At 49.3% G+C, this 20,861-nt stretch overlaps 1 protein-coding gene across 2 annotated transcripts in view; it reads left to right on the top strand.

The window, feature by feature from the left end:
• SYT2 (synaptotagmin 2) overlaps positions 1 to 20,861 on the top strand; it is a 150,294-nt gene that overhangs the window by 123,228 nt on the left and 6,205 nt on the right. For both annotated transcript variants that reach the window (XM_029069238.1, XM_029069239.2), the window contains 6 exons: positions 15,289 to 15,508; positions 16,362 to 16,528; positions 18,220 to 18,339; positions 18,742 to 18,909; positions 19,257 to 19,424; positions 20,732 to 20,849. In XM_029069238.1, coding sequence (XP_028925071.1) covers positions 15,304 to 15,508; positions 16,362 to 16,528; positions 18,220 to 18,339; positions 18,742 to 18,909; positions 19,257 to 19,424; positions 20,732 to 20,849 — 946 coding nt within the window. In that variant the 5' untranslated portion in view covers positions 15,289 to 15,303. The remainder of the gene's footprint in view (positions 1 to 15,288; positions 15,509 to 16,361; positions 16,529 to 18,219; positions 18,340 to 18,741; positions 18,910 to 19,256; positions 19,425 to 20,731; positions 20,850 to 20,861) is intronic.

The following is a 20,861-nucleotide window of genomic DNA, read 5'->3' as shown; positions in this document are numbered from 1 at the left end:
GTCCCTCTAGACTGTAAGCTCCTTGTGGGCAGGAATGTGTCTGTTATATTGCTATAGTCTACTCGCCCAAGTGCTTAGTTCAGTGCTCTGTACACAGTAAACACTCAATAAATATGATTGCCTGAGAATGTGACCTTCCTGGCTTTTGTTCCTGGGGGAGATGCTCCCTCCAGCTTCTTCTCTCTGCTCCTTCTTCCTTCCCAGCTCCTGCAGCTCAGTATGGACCTTCTTCTCACAACCTCACCTTCCAGCAGTGGGAAGCCTGGGGCTGGGGCTAGGTGGGGCCAAGCCCTGGGACTCCCTGATCAAATCAGTTCAGTTGCTGCCATCCCCCTACCCTGCTTCATACCTGTTTGTACAAGTAAAGGAACCCTGGTTTGGATCTTTGATATTTTAACTCTTACTATTCATTATGATTTTTATTGCTATCGTTTCCCTTTTTATTTCCCAAGTGAATGGGAGCTATAAGATTATTTGCAAGAAAAAGACATCCACTTAGGGAGTGGAAGGTTGGCCAGGGAGTGTCCTTGTTCCCCAGTGCCATCTGAGGCTACCCTAGATACAGCTAAATTTTATCGTGGTATTCAAATGTAAAAAAAAAAACAAACGACAGAAACCTTTGAAAAGATTCACTGTAGACACACATCCAGGGCTAAGAAGAACTGGAGGCATTGGGGTGAGCAGGGCCAGTCGGAGCCAGTTTGGGAAGGCTTCCTGGAGAGTGGTTCTCTGTCGGATTAGAGGAGGGAGGGCATTCCAGGCCAGAGGCAGGATAATAATAATAATAGTGTTGGTATCTGTTAAGCGCTTACTATGTGCCGAGCACTGTTCTAAGCGCTGGGGTAGACACAGGGGAATCAGGTTGTCCCACATGGGGCTCACAGTCTTAATCCCCATTTTACAGATGAGGTTACTGAGGCACCGAGAAGTTAAGTGACTTGCCCAAAGTCACACAGCTGACAAGTGGCCGAGCTGGGATTTGAACCCATGACCTCTGACTCCAAAGCCCGTGCTCTTTCCACTGAGCCACAAGGTTGTGGGCCAGGGGTCGGCAATGAGACAGGCGAGATCAAGGCACAGGGAGAAGGTTAACCCCAGAGGAGCAGCGTGTACGGGTTGGGTTGTAGAAGGAGAAAAGCGAGGTGAGGTCGGAGGGGGCAAGGTGATGGAGTGAGTACCGTGGAGGATTACCCCACTGCATAGTCATTCAGGGTCGAGTCAGGTCAGGGCCTCTCTGGCCCTGGAGGCCTTAGACCCTGTAGCCTGGAGACCCGAGGCCCGAACCCGGAGCCCGGAGCCCAGAACCTGGAGCCCAGACCCCCGAGCGGGATTGCAGTGCTGCAGTCTGTGCAGTCAGCGTGGTGAGTCAGCACTTTCCCCTTTTCCTCTTGCACTCTGCTGCATTATTAACTCTCTCTTTGCGCTGCAGCCAGCAGCCGGCAGGCAGCCAGCAGCCGGAGAAACCTCCAACTTCTGCTCCCTTCTGAGGAGGAGAGGAGAGATTCAGTCCTCCATCCCCGCCCGCCGGCCCTCTGCCTGTTCCGGATCTTTCCCCTCCCCCAAGGGGACAATCCTTCAGATTCGGTGGCAGAAACCAGGGGTTCTCCTCAGTAGGGCCCGTTAGCTGTCCCAGCAGCAGTCAGGTGGACGTGGGTTCTAATCCCAGCTCTGTCACTTGTCTGCTGTGTGACCTCGGGCAAGTCACTTAACTTCTCTGTGCCTGTAATATAGGGATTAAGACTGTGACTCCTATGCGAGACAGGGACTGTGTCCAATCTGATTAGTTTATACCTATCCCAGAGTTTAGTGCAGTAACTGGTACATAGTAAGTGCTTAACGTATACCATTTTAAAAGAAAAATAGTGCTTAGAGGGTACAGATTCAAGTGGATAGGTGATGCAGGAATCCACTGAATTTGGGATCAGTGTATTCAAATATTGGTCTTTTCTGGCACTGGTAGTTTCCAAAGCAAGTTCAGAAGGGCAGGAGCCCCATTCCCGGGTGCTTGTTTCCAGGTCTTCAGCCAATCCTTTGTGGGAAAGATAGCCCCTGTGCAGGCGGGAACCTAACAGTCCGTGCCTACCGTTAGTAATGGGAGAAGAGGGGGTCTCTCCACGTCCCCTCTAGCCCGGCAAACCACCACTCTCCAACTGGTTCTGGCTGGGTAACAGTTGTCCCCAGGCAAGTCGTGAGGGCTGCTGCTTGCCTTGAATCTCCTCCTGGCTCTCCTTCTGGAGGGAGGGGTTGTCGGACCCAGAGCTAAAGGCATTCTTGCTGAGAAAGTCATTTGATGGTAATGTTGGCACTGCAAAGGGGAGACTTGGTCACTGGTTGGTTGGATCATTTGCCCCTCACTTTCCTCTCCTGAGAACTCACAGGTGTTCAGCAATGGGATCTGTGGAAATCTTGAGGTGGGGACACAACAGATCATTTGGTCAATCGATCAGTGGGATTTATTGAATGCTCACTGTGAGCAGAGCACTGTACTAAGCACTTGGAGGAGTACAATGCAACAGAGTTGGTAGACATGTTCCCTGCCCAGAAGGAGCTTGCAGTCAAGAAGGTGAGCAATCCCTGTCTCCTGCTAGGATGACTGTCCATTTCCCCCATCCACTTCCAATCAATTAAGTGCTTACTCTGTGCAGACCACTGTACTAAGTGTTTGGGAGAATACAGTAGAGTTAGGAGATACAATACAGTTCCAATAATTGTGGTACTTGTTAAGATTTTACTATGTGTGTGCTAAACACTGGGTTAGATACAAGATAATTAGGTCGGACCCAATCCCTATTCCACATAGAGCTCACTGCCTAAGCGGGAAGGAGAACAGGTATTAAATCCCCATTTTACAGAAGAGGAAACTTAGGCCCAGAGAAGTTGTGACATCACACAGCGGGCAAGAGGCAGAGACGGGTTTAGAACCCAGGCTGCTTGTCTCCCAGGCCGGTGCTCTTCCAGCTAGACTAAACAATTTCTCAGTAAAAGTATTTTCCAGGTCACTCCCTAGCAGGGACCCCAGGTATCAATCAGCATTGGGTACCTTGTAATTGGCCTAACTCATTCTCGATCAGTGAGTGGGCAAATGGATAAGTAGGCTAAGCTATTAGAGGGGAATCCCATCTGGGTTAAATATCTAAGGAGGAACTTACCTGTGGTCCATCCTATTAGGGTCAGGAGCTCCCTTGGAGGGCAGGGAAGTGAAATGGGGAGTCGGAAGGCAAAGAGGGAGGGAGCTGAGCATTGAGGCTGGAATCTGAATGAGCTTTTCACCATCCACCTCCCGCCCCCACCTCTCTCGAACCTGCTCAGACAGCTGCTCTGCTGGATTCCCCGCTTGCCAGGCGGCTGGGATTTCTCGTGCCGACACCAGTGGAGCTTGAAATTAACACACGGCCATTTGCGTTTAACAACAGACAGAGCCATCTCTGGGAGCTTGTCAGTGGGGTTGAGGAATGGGGCTGGGAGCCAAATAATGGGTCGGGGGAGGTAAGAGTGAACATCTGGGGAGTCTTTCCTAAGGCTGCCAGCCCTGGGGCGGCAGCATCGGATAGGCTCATCCAGAAAGGGGCAGAGGAGGCTCTAGCTGATTTAAAAGCCTCCCATCATTGCCCAGATCATCCCACCCCAATTTTTTAATGGCATTCATTAATAATAATAATGATGGTGTATGTATTAAGTACTTACTATGTGCTAAGCACTGTTCTAAGCTCTAGGATAGATACAAGACAATCGTGTTGGACACAGTCCCTGTCCCACACAGGGCTCACAGTCTTAGTCCCCATTTTACAGATGAGGTAACTGAGACAGAGAAGTTAAGTGACTTGCTCAAGGTCACTCAGCAGAAAAGTGGTGGACCCAGGATTAGAATCCAGGGCCATGGTCTTTCCAGTAGACCATGCTGCTTCTTCCATTTCCCCCAGAAATGCCCTCCCCGGCTTCTCTTCACCAAACCATGATCCTTCTCAACTTGTACTTTGAGACTGAAAATGCACTTCTTCCAGGAACCCTTCCCAGATTAACTCCCACCCAAATTGGGATTCTTCTGGCCATGCCAGAAACCTGTGTGCCTCTGTAAATGATCAATCCATCAGTGATAATTATTGGGCAGTTACTGTGTGCAGAGTCCTATATTAAATGCTTGGGAGAGTCCAATATGACAGAGTTGGTAGCCACATTCCCTGCCCACAGAGAGTTTACAGTCTGGAGATTATGTGATCAGCAACACTGCATTTTGCAGTTTTGGTTTTTGGCAGTGACCCTTAGGGCCAGCCTGCTCTGTGATTTGCAGAAGGTAGAAATTAATCTCAAAACCACAAAAGGCAAAATTAAGGGTCCAGACCGTCTTACCAGACTCTCTCACTCTTGGATGGCTCCTACTCCTCTGCCTTCACACACGCCCTTGACTCTCCTCTCCTAAAAAAACAAAAAAATAAAAAGCAAAACTTCTCTGGACCCCACTGCTCCATCCAGCTATTGACTCGTCCCCCTCCTCCCATTCCTGTTCCAACTCTGGGAATGAACAGTACACATCCAATACCTCCACTTCAGTCAATCAATCAGTCAATTGATCAATGGTATTTATTGAGTACAAAGAAAGGCAGAGATCCTTATTAAGTGCTTGGGAGAATATAATACAATACGCCCTCCTTGACCCTCTAAATTCTGATTTCAGTCCCCTTGACTCCGCTGAAACTACACATTTCAAGGTCACCACTTATATCCTTCTCTCCAAATCTAACAGATTTCACTCTACACTAATCCTCCTTGATCTTTCAGCTGCATTCCCTTCTCCAGGAAACACTATCTAACCTTGGTTTTTCTGACAAGTTCCCTCTCAGTTGTCTTATCTCTCTGACTGATCCTTCTTAATCTCTTTCACTGGTTCTTTCTCCAGCTTCAACCCATATCTGTAGATGTCCCTCAAGGCTCAGTTCTGGGTCCCCTTCTATTGTTCACTGAGAAGCAGCGTGGCCAGTGGAAAGAATATGGACCAGAGGACCTGGATTCTAGTCCTGGCTCCACACACCACTTGTCCGATGCCTGATCTTGGGCAAGTCATCTAACTTTTCTGTGACTCAGTAACCTCATCTATTAAATGGGGATTAAATCCTACTCCCTCCCACCTAGACGGTAATCCCAATGTGGGACAAGGACTGTGTTCAAACTGATTACCTTTTATTTACTCCAGCACTTAGAACAATGTGTGGCTTTTAATAAGCACTTAACAAATACCAATATTATTAGTAATTATTCATATTACACCCAACCCCTTGGAAAACTCATTCAACTACCATTGCAATGAGAACGACTCCCAAATCTACATCTCCAGCCCTGACCTTTCTCTTTTCCCAGAGTTTCTCATTTCTTCCTGCCTCCAAGACATCTCTAAAAGGGCGTCCCCTTGTCACGTCAAGCTCAATATGTCCCTAACTGAACTCTTCATTTTCCCAACCTTCATCTTTTCTGTGTAGTCCAGGACCTTGCCCAGATTATCTACTCAGCAAGCTGGTAGACTTATCCTTGAAGATGATGCACCGACTGCATCCATGAGCATGAGGGTCTTTGGGAGAAAATATCTGGCACACTCTGCCTAAGGAGTTTCAGTGGGGCACCTTTTCTGACTCCTGGCCATAAGTCTGCTATGTGACCTTGGGCAAGTCACTTCACTTCTCTGAACCTCAATTCTCCCTTCTGTAAAATGGGGATTAAAACATTGAGCCCCTTGTGGGACAGAAACTGTCCAACCTGATTTGCTTGTATCCACCCCAGCACTCAGTACAATGCTTGGCATATATATATATATAATAAGATGCTTATCAAATACAATTATTATTATTATTATATGGATGGGCATTACTCAGACACCAGTGATTAAGAGGGGAAAGGTATTCTACCTCCAGCAGGACATGACCCTGAACTGTTTTTGCAGAAGTGGTGATGGTTTGCACTGTAATTATTCAATCTATCAATCATATTTACTGAGCATTTACTGCATGCAGAGTACTGTACTAACAGAGTTTGGGGAAGGAATGGGAAAGGAAGGTAACAGAACCCTTATCATTTATCACTAAATAGTGCCATTTCTTCCTCTGTGCTGTTCTCATCATCACCATCGGCAATTCCTGAGGCCCTGCTCCTCTAGACTGTTTGCTCGCTGTGGGCAGGGAATGCATCTGTTATAGTGTCATATTGTATTCTCCAAAATGCTTAGTACAGTGTTCTACACACATTAAGTGCTCAATAAATATGATTGATTTATTGATTGATTGAAGCTCGAGCACTGAGCTAGGCTCTTGGAAGTCTGCATCAGCTGTAAAAATGCTCCTCCTCATCCTCCTCTAGCCTCTTCCTTTCCTCTCCCTCTCTTCCAATATTCCTTCCCCCTCCCTTATCCTTCTTCCCTTCTCCTCCCTCCCTCTTCCCTTCTCCTCTCTCCTCCTTCTCTTTCCTTCTCCTCCTCCTCCCTTCTTTTCTCTTTTGCTCTGCTTTTTGCTATCCTTTATAGAACAACCCTAGAGTGCAATCTTCAGTTACAGCTTTCCCAATGAAACACTCTCCGAGAACCAGCGAGCAGTTTGTTGTCACCAGTCTGCAGGAGCTCAGACTCACCCATTCCTGCTGTTGGGAGGATGGTCAAGGGGAGGGAAGACCTGTTGCCCACCCTCAAGTTGTTGACAGTCTAGTGGGAGACATGGGGCAAGCACAGATACAGAAACATTCAAATACATTTCAAACAGGAGAGGACAGACAGACAGATTGCTGTCTGTGGGTAGGAGATGTTTCTGGATTGCTCACTGTGGGTAGGAGATGTTTCTACCAACTCTGTTAAATTGTACTCTCCCAAGCACTTACTACACTGCTTTGCACACAGTAAGTGTTTAATAAATATGATTTATTCACTGATATACAAAAACTCTGAGAGCATGAACAACAAAAACAAATCCTGAGGTTCAGAAATCATCCAGGTTGTAGCTGCAGGACTTGGAACCAAGTGGGATTATTCTAAAATGGCTTTTAGAGGACATAAATTTTCAGGAATGTAATGGTTCCAGGATGGGAGAGGAACCTGGGTCAAAACTTTAGGAGAGGAAATGGGACCCCAGTGTACTGGGAGCAACAGAAGTTGGAGATAGAGAAAGTAATGAGATTTATGAAAAAGCATGGGCCTGGGAGTCAGAAGGACCTGAGTTCTAATCCCCACTTCACAACTGATCTTCTGTATGACCTTGGACAAGCTTCTTAACTTCTCTGTTCCTCAGTTACCTCATCTGTAAAATGGGGATCAAAACTGTGAGCCCATGTGGGACACAGTCCATGATATAGAATCAAGCAAATTAGGTAGGACACAGTCCATGTCCAACCTAATTTGCTTGATTCTATACCAGCACTTAGTACAGTGCCTGGCATATAGTAAGCACTTAACAAAAACCTCCGAGTGCTCAGGGATGACTTGGCAAAGGCCACTTGGGGTTTCCTGTTGGTCTGGGGCATATCTTCTCCCCTTCTGACTCCAGAAGAGATGCTGGCTGGGATTTCAAAAGGAGAGCGAGCACTTTCTAGAGACAAGGTGTCAATGGGTGACCAGAATTTATTCTTGATTTTCTAGGCCTGGTTTTAGATCAGGTTTACAAAGATTCGCCAAAGTAAGGACAAGTGTATTTTGTTGTTTGGAGCTGTAGCTGAGTCTTTGCATCCGGTTCATTTAACCTATACTGGCCCACAAAGGGCTGGTTTTAACACAGCATTGGATTCAAGGCTGATGAAATTGGGAAAACACTCAACTACAGAAGAAATGGAATAAAACGAGACCATAGCAAGACCATTCTGACCCAGACCAGATGGCTTAGGAACCTCAATATATCAATCAGTGGTATTTTTTGAATGCTTACTCCTAATAATAATAATAATAGTTGTAGTGTTTGTTAAGCAATAGTGGTTTTCCAGTAGTGTCAGCACAAAGTGCTAGGAGGAACAGGGTGATGGTTGCTCTTTTTGATGGCTACCCTCATGGTGAAATGCACCTACTGTGAACATCACTTACTTGCACCCTAAAAACCTGACTAAGCCCTCCTGTCCCCTTCTCCCATTCCCTTCTGTGACACCCTGACCTGCTCCCTTTATACATCTCCCTTCCCAGCCCCAAAGCAATTCTGTACATATCTGTAATTTATTTATTTATATTAATGTCTGTCTCCCCCTCTAGACTCTAAGCTTGTTGTGGGCAGGGAATGTGTCTGTTGTATTGTTATATTGTAATAATAATAATAATTACGGTTTTCATTAAATTTTTACTACGTACCAAGCACTGTTCCAAATTCTGGGGTAGATACAAGGTAATCAGGTTGTCCCACGTGGGGATCACAGTCTTCATCCCCATTTTACTGAGGAGGTAACTGAGGCAAATAGAAGTTAAGTGGCTTGCTTAAGGTCACACAGCTGACAAGTGATGGAACCGGGATTAGAACCCACGTCCTCTGATTCCCAAGCTCATGCTCTTTCCACTAAACCACACTGCTTCTCTCTCCCAAGTTCTTAGTACAATGCTCTGCACACAGTAAGTACTCATTAAATCTGACTGACTGACTGGCTTTGGTTAAACCTCTCTCAAATCTACTGATAATTTCAGTCTGGCCAACTTCCTGCTGGGACCAACTCCATTCACTTCCTACCCACTGTGTGGAGAAAGGTTTCCTTGTGTTGTCTTGAACCCATCACCTTCAAGCCTCAGTGAATACTACTTGTCTTAGTGTTGAGGGATGTGGGGACAGGAATTTCACATTGGCCCAACCACATACTTCATAATTGTATTTCTCTTTTTCTTTGCTCTAGCCTCTTTTTAGGGGAATATAAGAAAAGAAAAGAAGTGAAGGACAGCAAGGATTAGTGGATAGAGCACAGGGCTGGGAATCAGAGGACCTGGTTTCTAATCACGTCTCCACCACTTGTCTGCTCTATGACCTTGGACAAATCACTTAACTTCTCTGTACCTCACTTACATCATCTGTAAAATGTGGTTTAAGACTATGGTCCCCAAGTGGGACAGGGACATCATGTCCAACTTGATTAGCTTACATCTATTCCAGCATTTAGTATAGTGCCTGGCACATAATAAGTATTTAACAAACACCATTTTTTAAAAAACAAAAGAGGACCTTCAGCATTTAGGTCCCTGAGTCTAAGCTACTAGAATACAGGGTTCACGTCTATTGTTCTCTCCCAAGCACTTAGTACAGTACTCAAGAGTAAGCCTTCAAAAAATACCATTGATTGATATCAGGACATGAAGTGGGGGCTGTTTTCAGTAACATTTCCCCTCCTAAAAGAGACCACCAGAAATACAGCTCTTTCAAAGAGGTTGATCTCAATAGACAGTCAAAGATTGGGTTCTCTTTCCAGCTTTACCCCTGCTTTACCTTATGACTTGACAAAACCCATCTATCTATCACTGCTCCTCTGTCTTATTCTCTGGAAAATGGGTCCTCAGCATGGCCGTTGTATTTCCTGCCTCTTGGGCATTTGGACAAAGCTCTCGGTTTGGCATTTCTTGTCTCACTGCTGTAAATTTGTGCTGTTCATAAAAGCACAATCCCTCTGCACTCTGAAACCTTCTCTCCATTCTCCCTGGCACATTGTTCTCTGAATGTTAAAGACCATGGCTAGCAGGCATCTCACTTGCTGGCCCCAAGGGTGATGACTTCAAGCAGGTGCCACTGCATTTCTTGGTGTTAATCTTCCTGACTTCTCAGAAAGCCTGACAGATTCTTGGAGAAGGAGTTTGCTCCCCAGGAAATTAATGACCACCTCAACACAGAACAATTAATGACTACAGGTGTCTCTGAGCTCCCTCAGCAGAACCAGTGTGTCATAGTGGATAAAGCCTGGACCCGCGTGTGTCAGAAGGACCTAGGTTTTAATCCCGGCTCTGTCACTTTTCTGCTATGTGACCTTGGGCAAGTCACTTCACTTCTCTGGGCCTCAGTTACCTCATCTGTAAAATGAGGATTAAGAGTGTGAGCCCCATGTGGGACAGGAACTGTGTCCAATCTGATTAACTTGTACTTATCCCCTTGCTTAGTACAGAGTCTGGCACAAAGAACGTGTCTACCAACTGTTACATCGTACTCTCCCAAGGGCTTAGTACAGTTCTCTGTACACAGTAAGTGCTCAATAAATATGATTGATTGATAGTAAATGCTTAACAAATACCATTCAAAAAAAAAGTGACTTTGGGCTTCCTGGCATGACATAATGCAGTATCTGGTCTGGGCTTGCTTAGTTACTATGTGCCAAACACCATACTAAGCACCGGGGTAGATACAAGATAATCAGGTGATCACAGTCTCTGTCTCACATGAGGCTCATAGTCTAAATAAGAGGGAGAACGTGTCTTGAATCCCCATTTTACAGATAAGGAAACTGAAGCCCAGAGAAGAGAAGTGACTCACCCAAGGTCACACAGCAAACAAGAGGCTGAGCCCGGATTAGATTAGGTCCTCTGAATCCCAGGGCTGCGCTCTTTCCATGAGGCCACACTGCAGATTTCCCATGTTTCCTTGCAATAATAAAGCCCTGGGCATTGCTTTAGGGAATTTTGGTGAAATCAATACCTGGGAGATTTAGGGGCAAGATTTCAAGGGTTCTATGTGTGCACTAAGGAGAGAATTCAGTTTAGCCTCATCACCCATCTTTGTTTGCAAGGGTTTGGAGTGCTTCCAATCTTTGGGTGCTTCTGTTCCTACCAGTAGTCAGGCTCTGACATCCTCGCCAATCAACTATACTGGGGAATGAGAATCCTGCCCCGTGTCTCTATGGAGCAGCTCCCATCCCCATCTGTTGGAAATTTTTTTTTTATGGTATTTGTTAAGAGCTTACTCTGTACCAGGCTAAGCACTGGGGTAGATACAAGCTAATCAGGTTGGACATAGTCCCTGTCTCTTGTGGGGCTCCCCAGTCTTAATCCCCATTTTGCCATTGAGGAAACTGAGGTACAGAGAAGTTAAGTACTTGCTCAAGGTCACACAGCCGACAAGTGGTGAAGTCAGAATTAGAACCCAGGCCCTCTGACTTCCAGCCCTGTGTTCTTTCCACTAGACCACCCTGTTTTTCAGACTCCTATTTGAACCAGGGACTGAGTTTGCATTGAGCTACTAGGCATTATTATCATTAAGTGCCATCGAGTCATTTTTGATTCATAGCAACTCCATGGATATACTTTCTCCAGAACGTCCTATCCTCTGCCATAATCCACAACCTTTCTAATAGTTCTTCCATTATCATTATGGTCTCTAGCCATCTAGCTGCTGGTCTGCCTCTTCCACGTTTTCCCTGGACTTTTCCTAGCATTAGTGTCTTCTCCAGAGAATTAGTCCTCTTCATTATGTTCCAAAATATGCTAATCTAATACTAGACATGACTTAGGAAAAAGATCTCTGAGCCTCAGTTCACCGTACCTTCAGATCATTGGCTCAATGTGCTGTGGCTGACGAAAAGGCCGACAAAATGCCGGGCATTGTCAGGAAGGGAAAAGAAAGCAAATTCGATTATATTTATTGAGCACTTACTGCATGCAGAACTCTGTACTGAGTGCTTGGGAGAGTACAGTAAAACGATAAACACATTCTGTGTCTACAACAAACTTCCCCAAAGGCAGTTTCAGTCAGAGTCTGAGATCTTTAAGATGTTTCAGATCAAGGTACTCAGAGGACGTCATTGTACCTCCAGACAATTTTCCAACCCTCAGACACAGGAGTTTAGTTTGGGAGAGAAAGAAGGGAATGCCAAACGAGATCCAAATGGTTAAGTGCTACTAGATAGACAGGCTTCAGGGTGTACACAAAGTGCCATAAATCCTCAAGCAGACTTCCTCGGATATACAAAGTTCTGAGTGTGTGTACCCACAAGTCAGCATGTGGAACAGACCCTCTAATAAGGCTGCTGGACCCTGACTCAACAGGTAGGGTTTGTCAGTGGTGGGAGGGGAGGGGAGGGGAGGGTGGAGAGAGAAAGAGAGAGGGAGAGAGAGAGAGAGAAGAGATTTCCCTCTCCTGAACAGAAAGGTTGCTCCATTCAATAGTATTTATTGAGTGCTTACTATATGCAGAGCACTGTACTAAGAGCTTGGAATGTACAATTCGGCAACAGATAGAGACAGTCCCTCCCCAAAGACAGGCTCACAGTCTAAACTCTAATGGGGCCACAGGGGAGATGCTTTATTACTGATGAACTCAGCTGACCAGGAGAAGTCAATAGAAATGTTTCTTCCTCCACTGGAGTCAAACCAGATGGCAATAATCATCAGGTTCTCTTGCTTTTTTTTTTTCAGAGATCATGTCCTTGGTAGCTCCTCATCTTCTAGTCAATCAGTAGCATTTATTCAGCCCCTCCTGTGTGTTGAACATTGTATTATGTATGTGAGTGGAACAGGAGTGGAGCTTACACCCCACTCCCCTTAAGCTGTTCTCCTGGTGTTGAAGGGGAAATTTTCCAGCTGCTCAGAAAATGCTCATTCCAATACTGGAAAGAGCACAGACCTGGAAATCCAATAACTGGGATTCTAATCCTGGCTCTGCCAACGGCTTGCTGTGTGACCTTGGACAAGTCTCTTAACTTCTCTGTGCCTCAGCTTCCTCAACTGAAAAATGGGGATTGAATATCTGTTCTCCCTCCTACTTAGACTGTGACACTCATGTAGGACAGGGACTAGGTCTGGCCTAATTAACTACCCCAGATCTTAGAACAATGTTTGACACTTAACAAATACAACAAAAAAATTATCTTGTCACTGTGCCATGTTGCTCATCTGAATTGGACTTTTCTGTATTCCTGCTTGCCCCTTTCCCCACAGGAATTCTCCGCCTCTCTCATCAAACATTACCTTCCTGGAGATCTTCATTATCACCTCATTAATGGGACTCCCCCTTCACCACCAAGCTTCTCATTAGAGACAGATTCTAAAAGGTGTCTCAAAGTCCTGCCTCTGAGAACATCATTGATCTTCTTCCGCCTTATTAATGGTTCAGCTTTTTCTCTAGTTCTGCATTTCCTCCCCTTCTCCCGTGGATTAGCCAGCAACCTTCCTTGCTTCCTATGAGAGTTGGAAGATCAGGAAGGTATTCACCATTGACTGCTCCCCTGCTCTCCCCTGCCAGTCCCACCAGGTTCTCAGGCTCCTGGATTTCTCTGCCACTCCCAGAAGGACGCCAAACTCCGTGAGCTCAGGCTCAGCCCTTCCGTCTGCTTAGGGCTGTCGGATTCTTGCTCCGATAATCTGGGGATGCTGTGATTTGCATTCCATTTCCAGATATTTGCCTGTTCATGTCAAGGAGCCTTCTCTCCAATTACATAGCCTAAGGCAAAATAAAATGAGCTTGGGCCTCCTCCTTTAGAATCTACATCAGTCCATAGGGCAGGAGCAGTTGAAGAGCAGGACCAATTTTGGATCCTGAGGTGTGGAGTTGGAGGATGGGGCAGGTGAGGAAAGGGGTGGAAAGGGATTGGGGTGAATCTCCCTCTTGCCTCTCCCCATGGGGGGATGTTCTGGGAGAGAGAGGGATAGCTGGGCTCTCTGCTCTGTAAACTCTTCAGAGGCAGGGAACATGTCTGCTAATTCTGTTGTCTTGTACTCTCCCAAGTGCTTAATACAGTGCTCTGCACATAGTAAGCACTCAATAAATACCACTGATTGATTGACTGATCATCCCAGGAGACCAAGTCAGTGGGTGGGACACTGGGGTCCTGGAACCAAGGCCAAACTGTGGAAGGGGACAAAGGAGCAGCGTGGCTTAGTAGAAGGAGCATGGGCTTGGGAGTCAGAGGACCTGGGTTCTAATCCCAGCTCTGTCACTTGCATGCTGTGCGACTTTAGGCAAGTCCCTTAACTTCTCTGTATCTCAACTGTTTCCTCAACTGTAATATAGTATTCAATCCCACTGAAATAGGGATTCAATTCCTCCCAGTGGAAGGATACAGCTCCTAGGCTCCCATGCTTAGGAGCTAAAAGAAATCAGGCGCTGGGCCTGTTGAGAAGCAGATCCAGGGTCTAAACAGCTGTTGAACAAAGATGCTCATAAAGTTCCTTCTTAGGGACAGGGACTGTGTCTGACTTAACTAAGTTGTATCTACCCCAGTGGTTAGAACAGGGCTTGACACAAAGTAAGAGCTTAACAAATACCATTAAAAAATGAAGAACCTAAGAAAAACTGTCCTGTTTTTCATTTGCAAAGACTCTGGTGTCAGGAGGCCCAATCCACTCTCTGACCTGGAGATGAACAAAAACTCCTCTCCATTGACTTAAAAGCACCCCATCACTTCACCTCGCTTCTCTCCATCTACAACACAGCCCACACATTTTGCTCTTCTGGTCCTCACCTTTTCACTGTGCCTCAATCTCGCCTGTCTCATCGCTGACCCCTAGCCCATGTCCTGCCTCTGGCCTGGAACACCCTCCCTCTTCTAATCCGACAGAACCCTCTTCCCAGTTTCAAAGCTTTACTGAAGGCACATCTCCTACAAAAGGCCTTCCCAGACTAAGCTCCACTTTTCCTCATCTCCCACTCCCTTCTGTGTCACCCTGATTTGCTCCCTTTGCTCTTCCTCTCTCCCAGCCCCAAAGCATTTATTTACATATCTGAGATTTTATTTATTTGTATTGATGTCTGTTTCCCCGACTCTAGCCTGTGAGCTTATTGGGGGCAGGGAATGTCACTGTTTATTGTTGTATTGTACTTTCCCAAGAGCTTTAGTAGAGTGCTCTGCACACAGTAAGCATTCAATAAATGTGACAGTGATGAGGGTTCTCCAGTCTTGACTTTCTGCTCTCCTGTGGTGAAGAAGCTGAGTTGCTGCAGGCTGCCCTCTCCCCACCCCACCTCTGGTGTAGTAGGCAACTAATCAACAGCATTTGTTAAGTGCCCATACTGTGCAGAGAACTGTGCTAAACTCTGGGGAGAATGTATGATGATTAAGTCCTGTTGGAGGGCTCACTCACAGTCTAAACTGGTGGGGAGGGGCAGAAACAGAGACACATGCACCTTTTCCACTCTCCCTTTGGTCAATCAATCAATGCTATTTTTTGAGGACTTATTTTATGTAGAGCACTGTATTAAGTTCTTGGGAGAGTTCAATACAACAGAGTTGGTAGACATGTCCCCTGCCCACCGTGAGCTTCCCCATCAGGTGTCCTCAATTCTCCCCCATTTTATCCCCGCCACCGCCACCCCTCGCCAACACAACCATACACACACGGGACTGCGCTCAAGTGTCTCTAACCCAAACGGCCTCCGTCTCCAGCTGTGCCCAGCAACCATGACGTGGAGACTCTACAAGCGGAACCAAGAACCCGTCACGGTTCCCGCCGCCACCATGGCAGCCGTGCCTCCGGGGCCTCCCGGAGCCCCGGGCCCCGTGGGCCCGGCTGACAACTCCACCGAGACCACCGCGGGAGAGAGCAAGGGGGACATGTTCGCCAAGTTGAAGGAGAAATTCTTCAATGAGATCAACAAGATTCCATGTGAGTACTGTTCAGTGGTTGGTGGGGCATGGGGAATGTTGTGTGTGTGTGTATGTGTGTGTAGATCTGGGAAAGGAGAGAATTTGTCCCCTGACTGGGGTGGAGGAGCTAGAGTGATCACTGCTGAGGTGAGTGTTAATAACTGTGGTATTTGTTAAGCGATAGGTTGATGGGTGACCCGGCCCCACTGATCACCATCGAACCTGAGGCGATTCCTTGATCCATTACCTTTGCGATTGCTGCCCTAGGGCTGAGGGTTTCCTTTTGTTTGGGGGAGTGTGGAGACCAAGTGCTCCCCTTGCCAGTGGCCCTGCCTAGACCAGCCCCTACCCTTAGAAAGCAAAGCCAGCATTTTGTAGCCAAGGGGCCACTGTCAGTGCCAGACCCGAGGCTCCTCTTGGGAGAGGGCTGTCCCTGTAGGCTCCTCAGCTCAGGCTGGCCCCTGGGCTGGAGCCTCAGCAGGTGGGGCTGGCCTCCCCTGATCCAGCAGGCTCACCCAATGCCCCAGTGGCACCAAGGGGCTGGGCGGGAGAGGGGAGAAGAATGGGAATGACATGCAAAAGCTGAGCAGGATTGTGTGCAGGTGAGCAGGATGAGTGGAGAGCTCCACCGCTTTAGGTCATCACAGACTGCCCACCTAGAGAGGAAATTTCCCAGTTAATGTCCTAGAGAGATAATGTCCCAGGGGCCGGGCGAGAGGGAGGGGCCTGGCACCAGGAAAAGGGAGAGAGGCAGAGAGGGGAGAACTAGGCAGGGGTGAGGGGAGCACTGCTCTCCCCTCCAGTTCTGCCCAAGCGGCAGTGTCTCGGTAGGAGGGAAGCTGTTGATGACCACGTCTGTATTCTGTGGGCAGTACCGCCCTGGGCACTCATTGCCATCGCCGTGGTCGCCGGCCTCCTCATCCTCACTTGCTGCTTCTGCATCTGCAAGAAGTGCTGCTGCAAGAAGAAGAAGAACAAAAAAGAGAAGGGGAAGGGCATGAAGAATGCCATGAACATGAAAGACATGAAAGGGGGCCAGGTAAGTCTTCATCCGTGGGGTGGCGGGGCCCGGGCAGCATGGACAGGTCTGTGTGGCCACCCGCTACCCCTGCCAGCCGGGGAAAGGCGGAGTGGCCCACCCACACCGAGGGGCTGGGCCCCAGCTCCCTGATTGGGCAGTGCCGTCGGCCAGGGTGGTGCAGCTCCTTACCATGGGTTGTTCTGGAGGAGGGCCGGCTCAGCACAGGGAAAGAGATTTTGATATTCCAGTTCCTGCTTCAGCCTCTGCCCTGACCGTGCAGGAGGACACGTGATCCCAGGACCCTGCTGCTCCCAGCCTTCGGAGCCTGCCTGCGCTCCTCCGAGCCAGCCCCTGGGCCAGGGCAGACGCTGCCCTCGGAGGAGGCCAGCTGGGACCACCCCTGCTTCACTTTTCTGGGTCACCCCAGGGTTGGTTTGCATTTGCTCTCAGAATTGTAATTTGGAAGCAGTGCCAGGTGCAACCGATGGGGAGTAGGTTTGGGGGCGTGGGGAGGTCGAAGAAGTGGTCAGAGTGGATAGTCCCATCGATGGGCGGAGACATTATTACAAGACCGGCCTGACCCTGACTCTGACCTCTCGGTTGGCCTCCCAAAGTTGTGACCGTAGGCCTTGAATGGCTAATCTTACTCTCTCCCTTTCTCCTGCTTCTTTGCTTCCTTCCGGGGGCATCCCCCTGCCTCTCACCTAACTGGATCAATGGCCACCGGCGGTAGGTCCTTCTGACTGTTCCTGGCTGGGCCTGGGGTGGGGGGTGGGGGATCGGAGGGACCGAGGGAGGGTCCAAGAGCCCACTGACACCAGGTCTTCCTGTATCCTCATCCTGAGCCCCCAGCTCCCTTCAGTCACCAATCTTCTCCTTTGTTCCTGTAACCCACCCCCTCAAACCTTGATGAAATGCAAATCCCAAAGCAGGCATACCACCAAAAACATCCTCCGCAAACACCCCTTAATACTCATTGCAGACGTCTCATGATTTCCCCTGCTCCCTGCACCACACCCCCGAAAACCCCAGTACCTTTGGAGTCAGGAAGATTTTATTTTTGTTGTTGTTTTGTTTTTTATTTATGGTACTTTTTAAGTGCTTACTCTGTGTCAGGCACTGTACTAAGTGTTGGGGTAGATATGAGCTAATCAGGTTGGACACAGTCTAACTAGCTGGACATAGCTTTAAACCCCATTCGACAGATGAGGTAACTGCAGCACAGATAAGTGAAGTTACTTGAGAATGAATGAAGTAACTCGCACAGTAGTCGCACAGTAGACCAACGGTGGAGCCGGGATCAGAACCCGGGTCTTCTAACTCCCAGTCCCATGCTCTTCCCGCCAGGCCACACTGCTTCTCGAGTTCTTCCTTAATACCTAACTTAAATCCCCGCTGCTGCACTGCCAGCTTCAGTTGTGTGGCAGCTGACTGAGGCTTTTATGAGGCAGCAGGGGAGTTCAACCTTAACCCCTGGGGAGCAGCGAAGAGGAAGGGACTGACCGGGGGTCTGAGGGGAACGGGGCCTCAGTCCATCCTTGAGAGAGGTGGGCCGGAAAGGTGAGGGGAGGGCACAAGGGTCTCCCTGGCCTCTTGGTTGAACAGTCCCAGGGAGGCACAGGTGAGGCCAGGGACCCTCAGGCTGCGATGCAGCCCAGCCTCCACCCCCACATTGACTGTTGCTGCTCTGCCTCCACCCAGGACCCCAGGATGATGACGACGCGGAGATGGGTCTGACCGAAGGCGAAGGGGAAGGGGAAGAAGAGAAGGAGCCGGAGAACCTGGGCAAATTGCAGTTCTCACTCGACTATGACTTCCAGGCCAACCAGGTGCCCGGGGAAATGGCAGGGCTTGGTGTTGGGGGTGGGGAGGACTGACTAGTTGCGGGATCGGGAGGAGAGGAGGGTGGAAGGAATGGCAGGAGGGTGTGGGAAGCTCCGGGTAAGGAGAAACCGGTTGAAGGGTGGGAGGAATCCAGTGGGGTGGGGAAGAGGTGGACTGGGATGAGGTGGGAAGCTGTGAAAGGGAAATGGGGAGGAGCAGGGCGAGCAAAGAGGTGAGGAAGCAGCTGAACCTGGGAAGAAAACCCCCTTCTCATCCCCAGGTCTCCACAGAAGCCGGGGGCTGGAGGGCGGCTGGCCGGACATTGTGCTGGGCAGAACGTTTGAGTGCCCGGGGTGCTCAATAAGTGCCATTGATTGATTGGTTGATTGGCATCTTTCTCCCCGCAGTTGACAGTGGGAGTCCTGCAGGCAGCTGAGCTGCCCGCCCTGGACATGGGAGGCACCTCGGACCCCTACGTCAAAGTCTTCCTCCTCCCAGACAAAAAGAAGAAGTACGAGACCAAAGTCCATCGGAAGACGCTGAACCCCGCCTTCAACGAGACCTTTACTTTCAAGGTTGGCTGGCCAGTGGGGGAGTGGTGCCCCCAGATCTCAACAGCCCCACGAGGTGGCTCCCAACTTCCCCCCAGGCCCCTCCCAGTCCCCCTTTCTGCTGGTAACAGGTGCAGGCCTACGATGAAAAGTGCTCAGGATACTCATTTGTCTCTGAGGGTCGGAATATGGAGGGTGTCGGAATACTGGCCTGGGCAAGGCAAGTAGTGGCCCTCGGCGACCTCCCGAAGGTCCCGTTACCTTCTTGCTTCAGCCTGGGGTTGGGTTGTCCCCTGATACCTCCAGCCAGATCGTCCTTGGCCCTCTTGCCCCAGCCTGGCCACACTCTCTCCTCTCCTTCCTCGCTGCAGGTGCCCTACCAGGAGCTGGGGGGTAAGACCCTGGTGATGGCCATCTATGACTTCGACCGGTTCTCCAAGCACGACATCATCGGGGAGGTCAAGGTGCCCATGAACACCGTGGACCTGGGCCAGCCCATCGAGGAATGGAGGGACTTGCAGGGTGGGGAGAAGGAGGAGGTGAGGCCTGGATCAGGGAAGGAGCGGGCACCAGGAGCCAGCGGGGGTGGGAGCGGTCCACACTGAGCCAGACCCCGGCTAAGCCCTGGAGCTGGAAGTGACCTCATGGTGTCATCTGGTTCATCACTCTGCCCCCGAGGCAGAGCTGATGGGCATCTGTCCTATTTAAAAATCCATCTGGGAACATTTAGAGTCCCCAAACCCGCTTCAGTCTTCGGTCCACCCAGCGCCAAGGAGCCCCCAGGACCCTGGTCGGAAGCTGGGGCTGTGATCCTGGCAGGAGCCGCTCCATACCAGTGCTTGGCGCCTGAGTGGAAGGGTGCCAGGGCCAGGCAGGGCCATCAAGAGGGGCTGGCAGTGGCCCCCAGAGAGTCTGAGCCACAGTCCCTTCCCTCCTTATTCCCCCGGGGGGGATGCGGAAATCTCAAGGGACCACTTCCAAGAGTGAGTCTGATCTCCCTTGTCACTCTCACTGAGAGCATCTTCAGCATCATGGCATAGTGGATAGATCAAGGGCCTGGTAGTCAGAAGGTCTTGGGTTCCAATCCTGACCGTACCACTTGTCTGCTATGTGACCTTGGGCAAGTCATTTCACTTCTCTGGGCCTCAGTTACGTCATCTGTAAAATGGGGAGTGAAACTGTGAGCCCCACACGTGACAGGGATCGCGTCCCACCCGATTTGCTTGAATCCACCCCAGCGCTTAGTACAGTGCCTGGTACGTAGTAAAGCTCTTAAAAAAAAATCCTCATCTATCATTCCAGGTCCCCTTGGTCTGCTCTCTACCCTGACCCAGGGGAAGTGACCCTAAGCTCCTTGGGGCTCTAAGACCTCAGCGAGGAGGTGGGCAGTCAGATAATAGGAAGAATTTCCCAGATGTGGGGTCCCTTTACAAACTGGACATTCCCCTTCCTTCACCCCATCTGCCAGGGGTGTTATGGGATTCCCCATTCACCAGATGTAGAGAAGCAGCCTGGCGTAGTGGATAGAGCACGGGCCTGGGAGTCAGAAGCTCACGGGTTCTAATCCCAAGTGTGACCTTGGGCAAGTCACTTCACCTCCCTGTCCCTCGGTTCCCTCATCTGTAAAATGGGGATGAAGACTGTGAGCCCCACGTGGGACCACCTGATGACCTTCTATCTACCCCAGCGCCTGGAACGGTGCTTGGCACATAGTAAGCACTTAACCAACACCAAAGTCATTATCCCAGGAGTCAGGGGAGGGGTGCGCTGTCTAGGTAGGGAGACACTGGTTCTAAACGGAGGGTAACCAGAGACTTGTTTACCCCGTCCTTCTTCCCTGCGCCAGCCAGAGAAGCTGGGAGACATCTGCACCTCCCTGCGATACGTGCCCACGGCTGGCAAACTCACGGTGTGCATCCTTGAAGCCAAGAACCTGAAGAAGATGGATGTCGGGGGCCTGTCAGGTGAGCGCAGGG

Source organism: Ornithorhynchus anatinus, chromosome 7 (genome assembly GCF_004115215.2).
Source record: "Ornithorhynchus anatinus isolate Pmale09 chromosome 7, mOrnAna1.pri.v4, whole genome shotgun sequence".
Taxonomy (NCBI): domain Eukaryota; kingdom Metazoa; phylum Chordata; class Mammalia; order Monotremata; family Ornithorhynchidae; genus Ornithorhynchus; species Ornithorhynchus anatinus.
The sequence above is the reverse complement of the archived record's forward strand: the minus strand, read 5'-3'. Positions and strand labels throughout refer to the sequence as shown.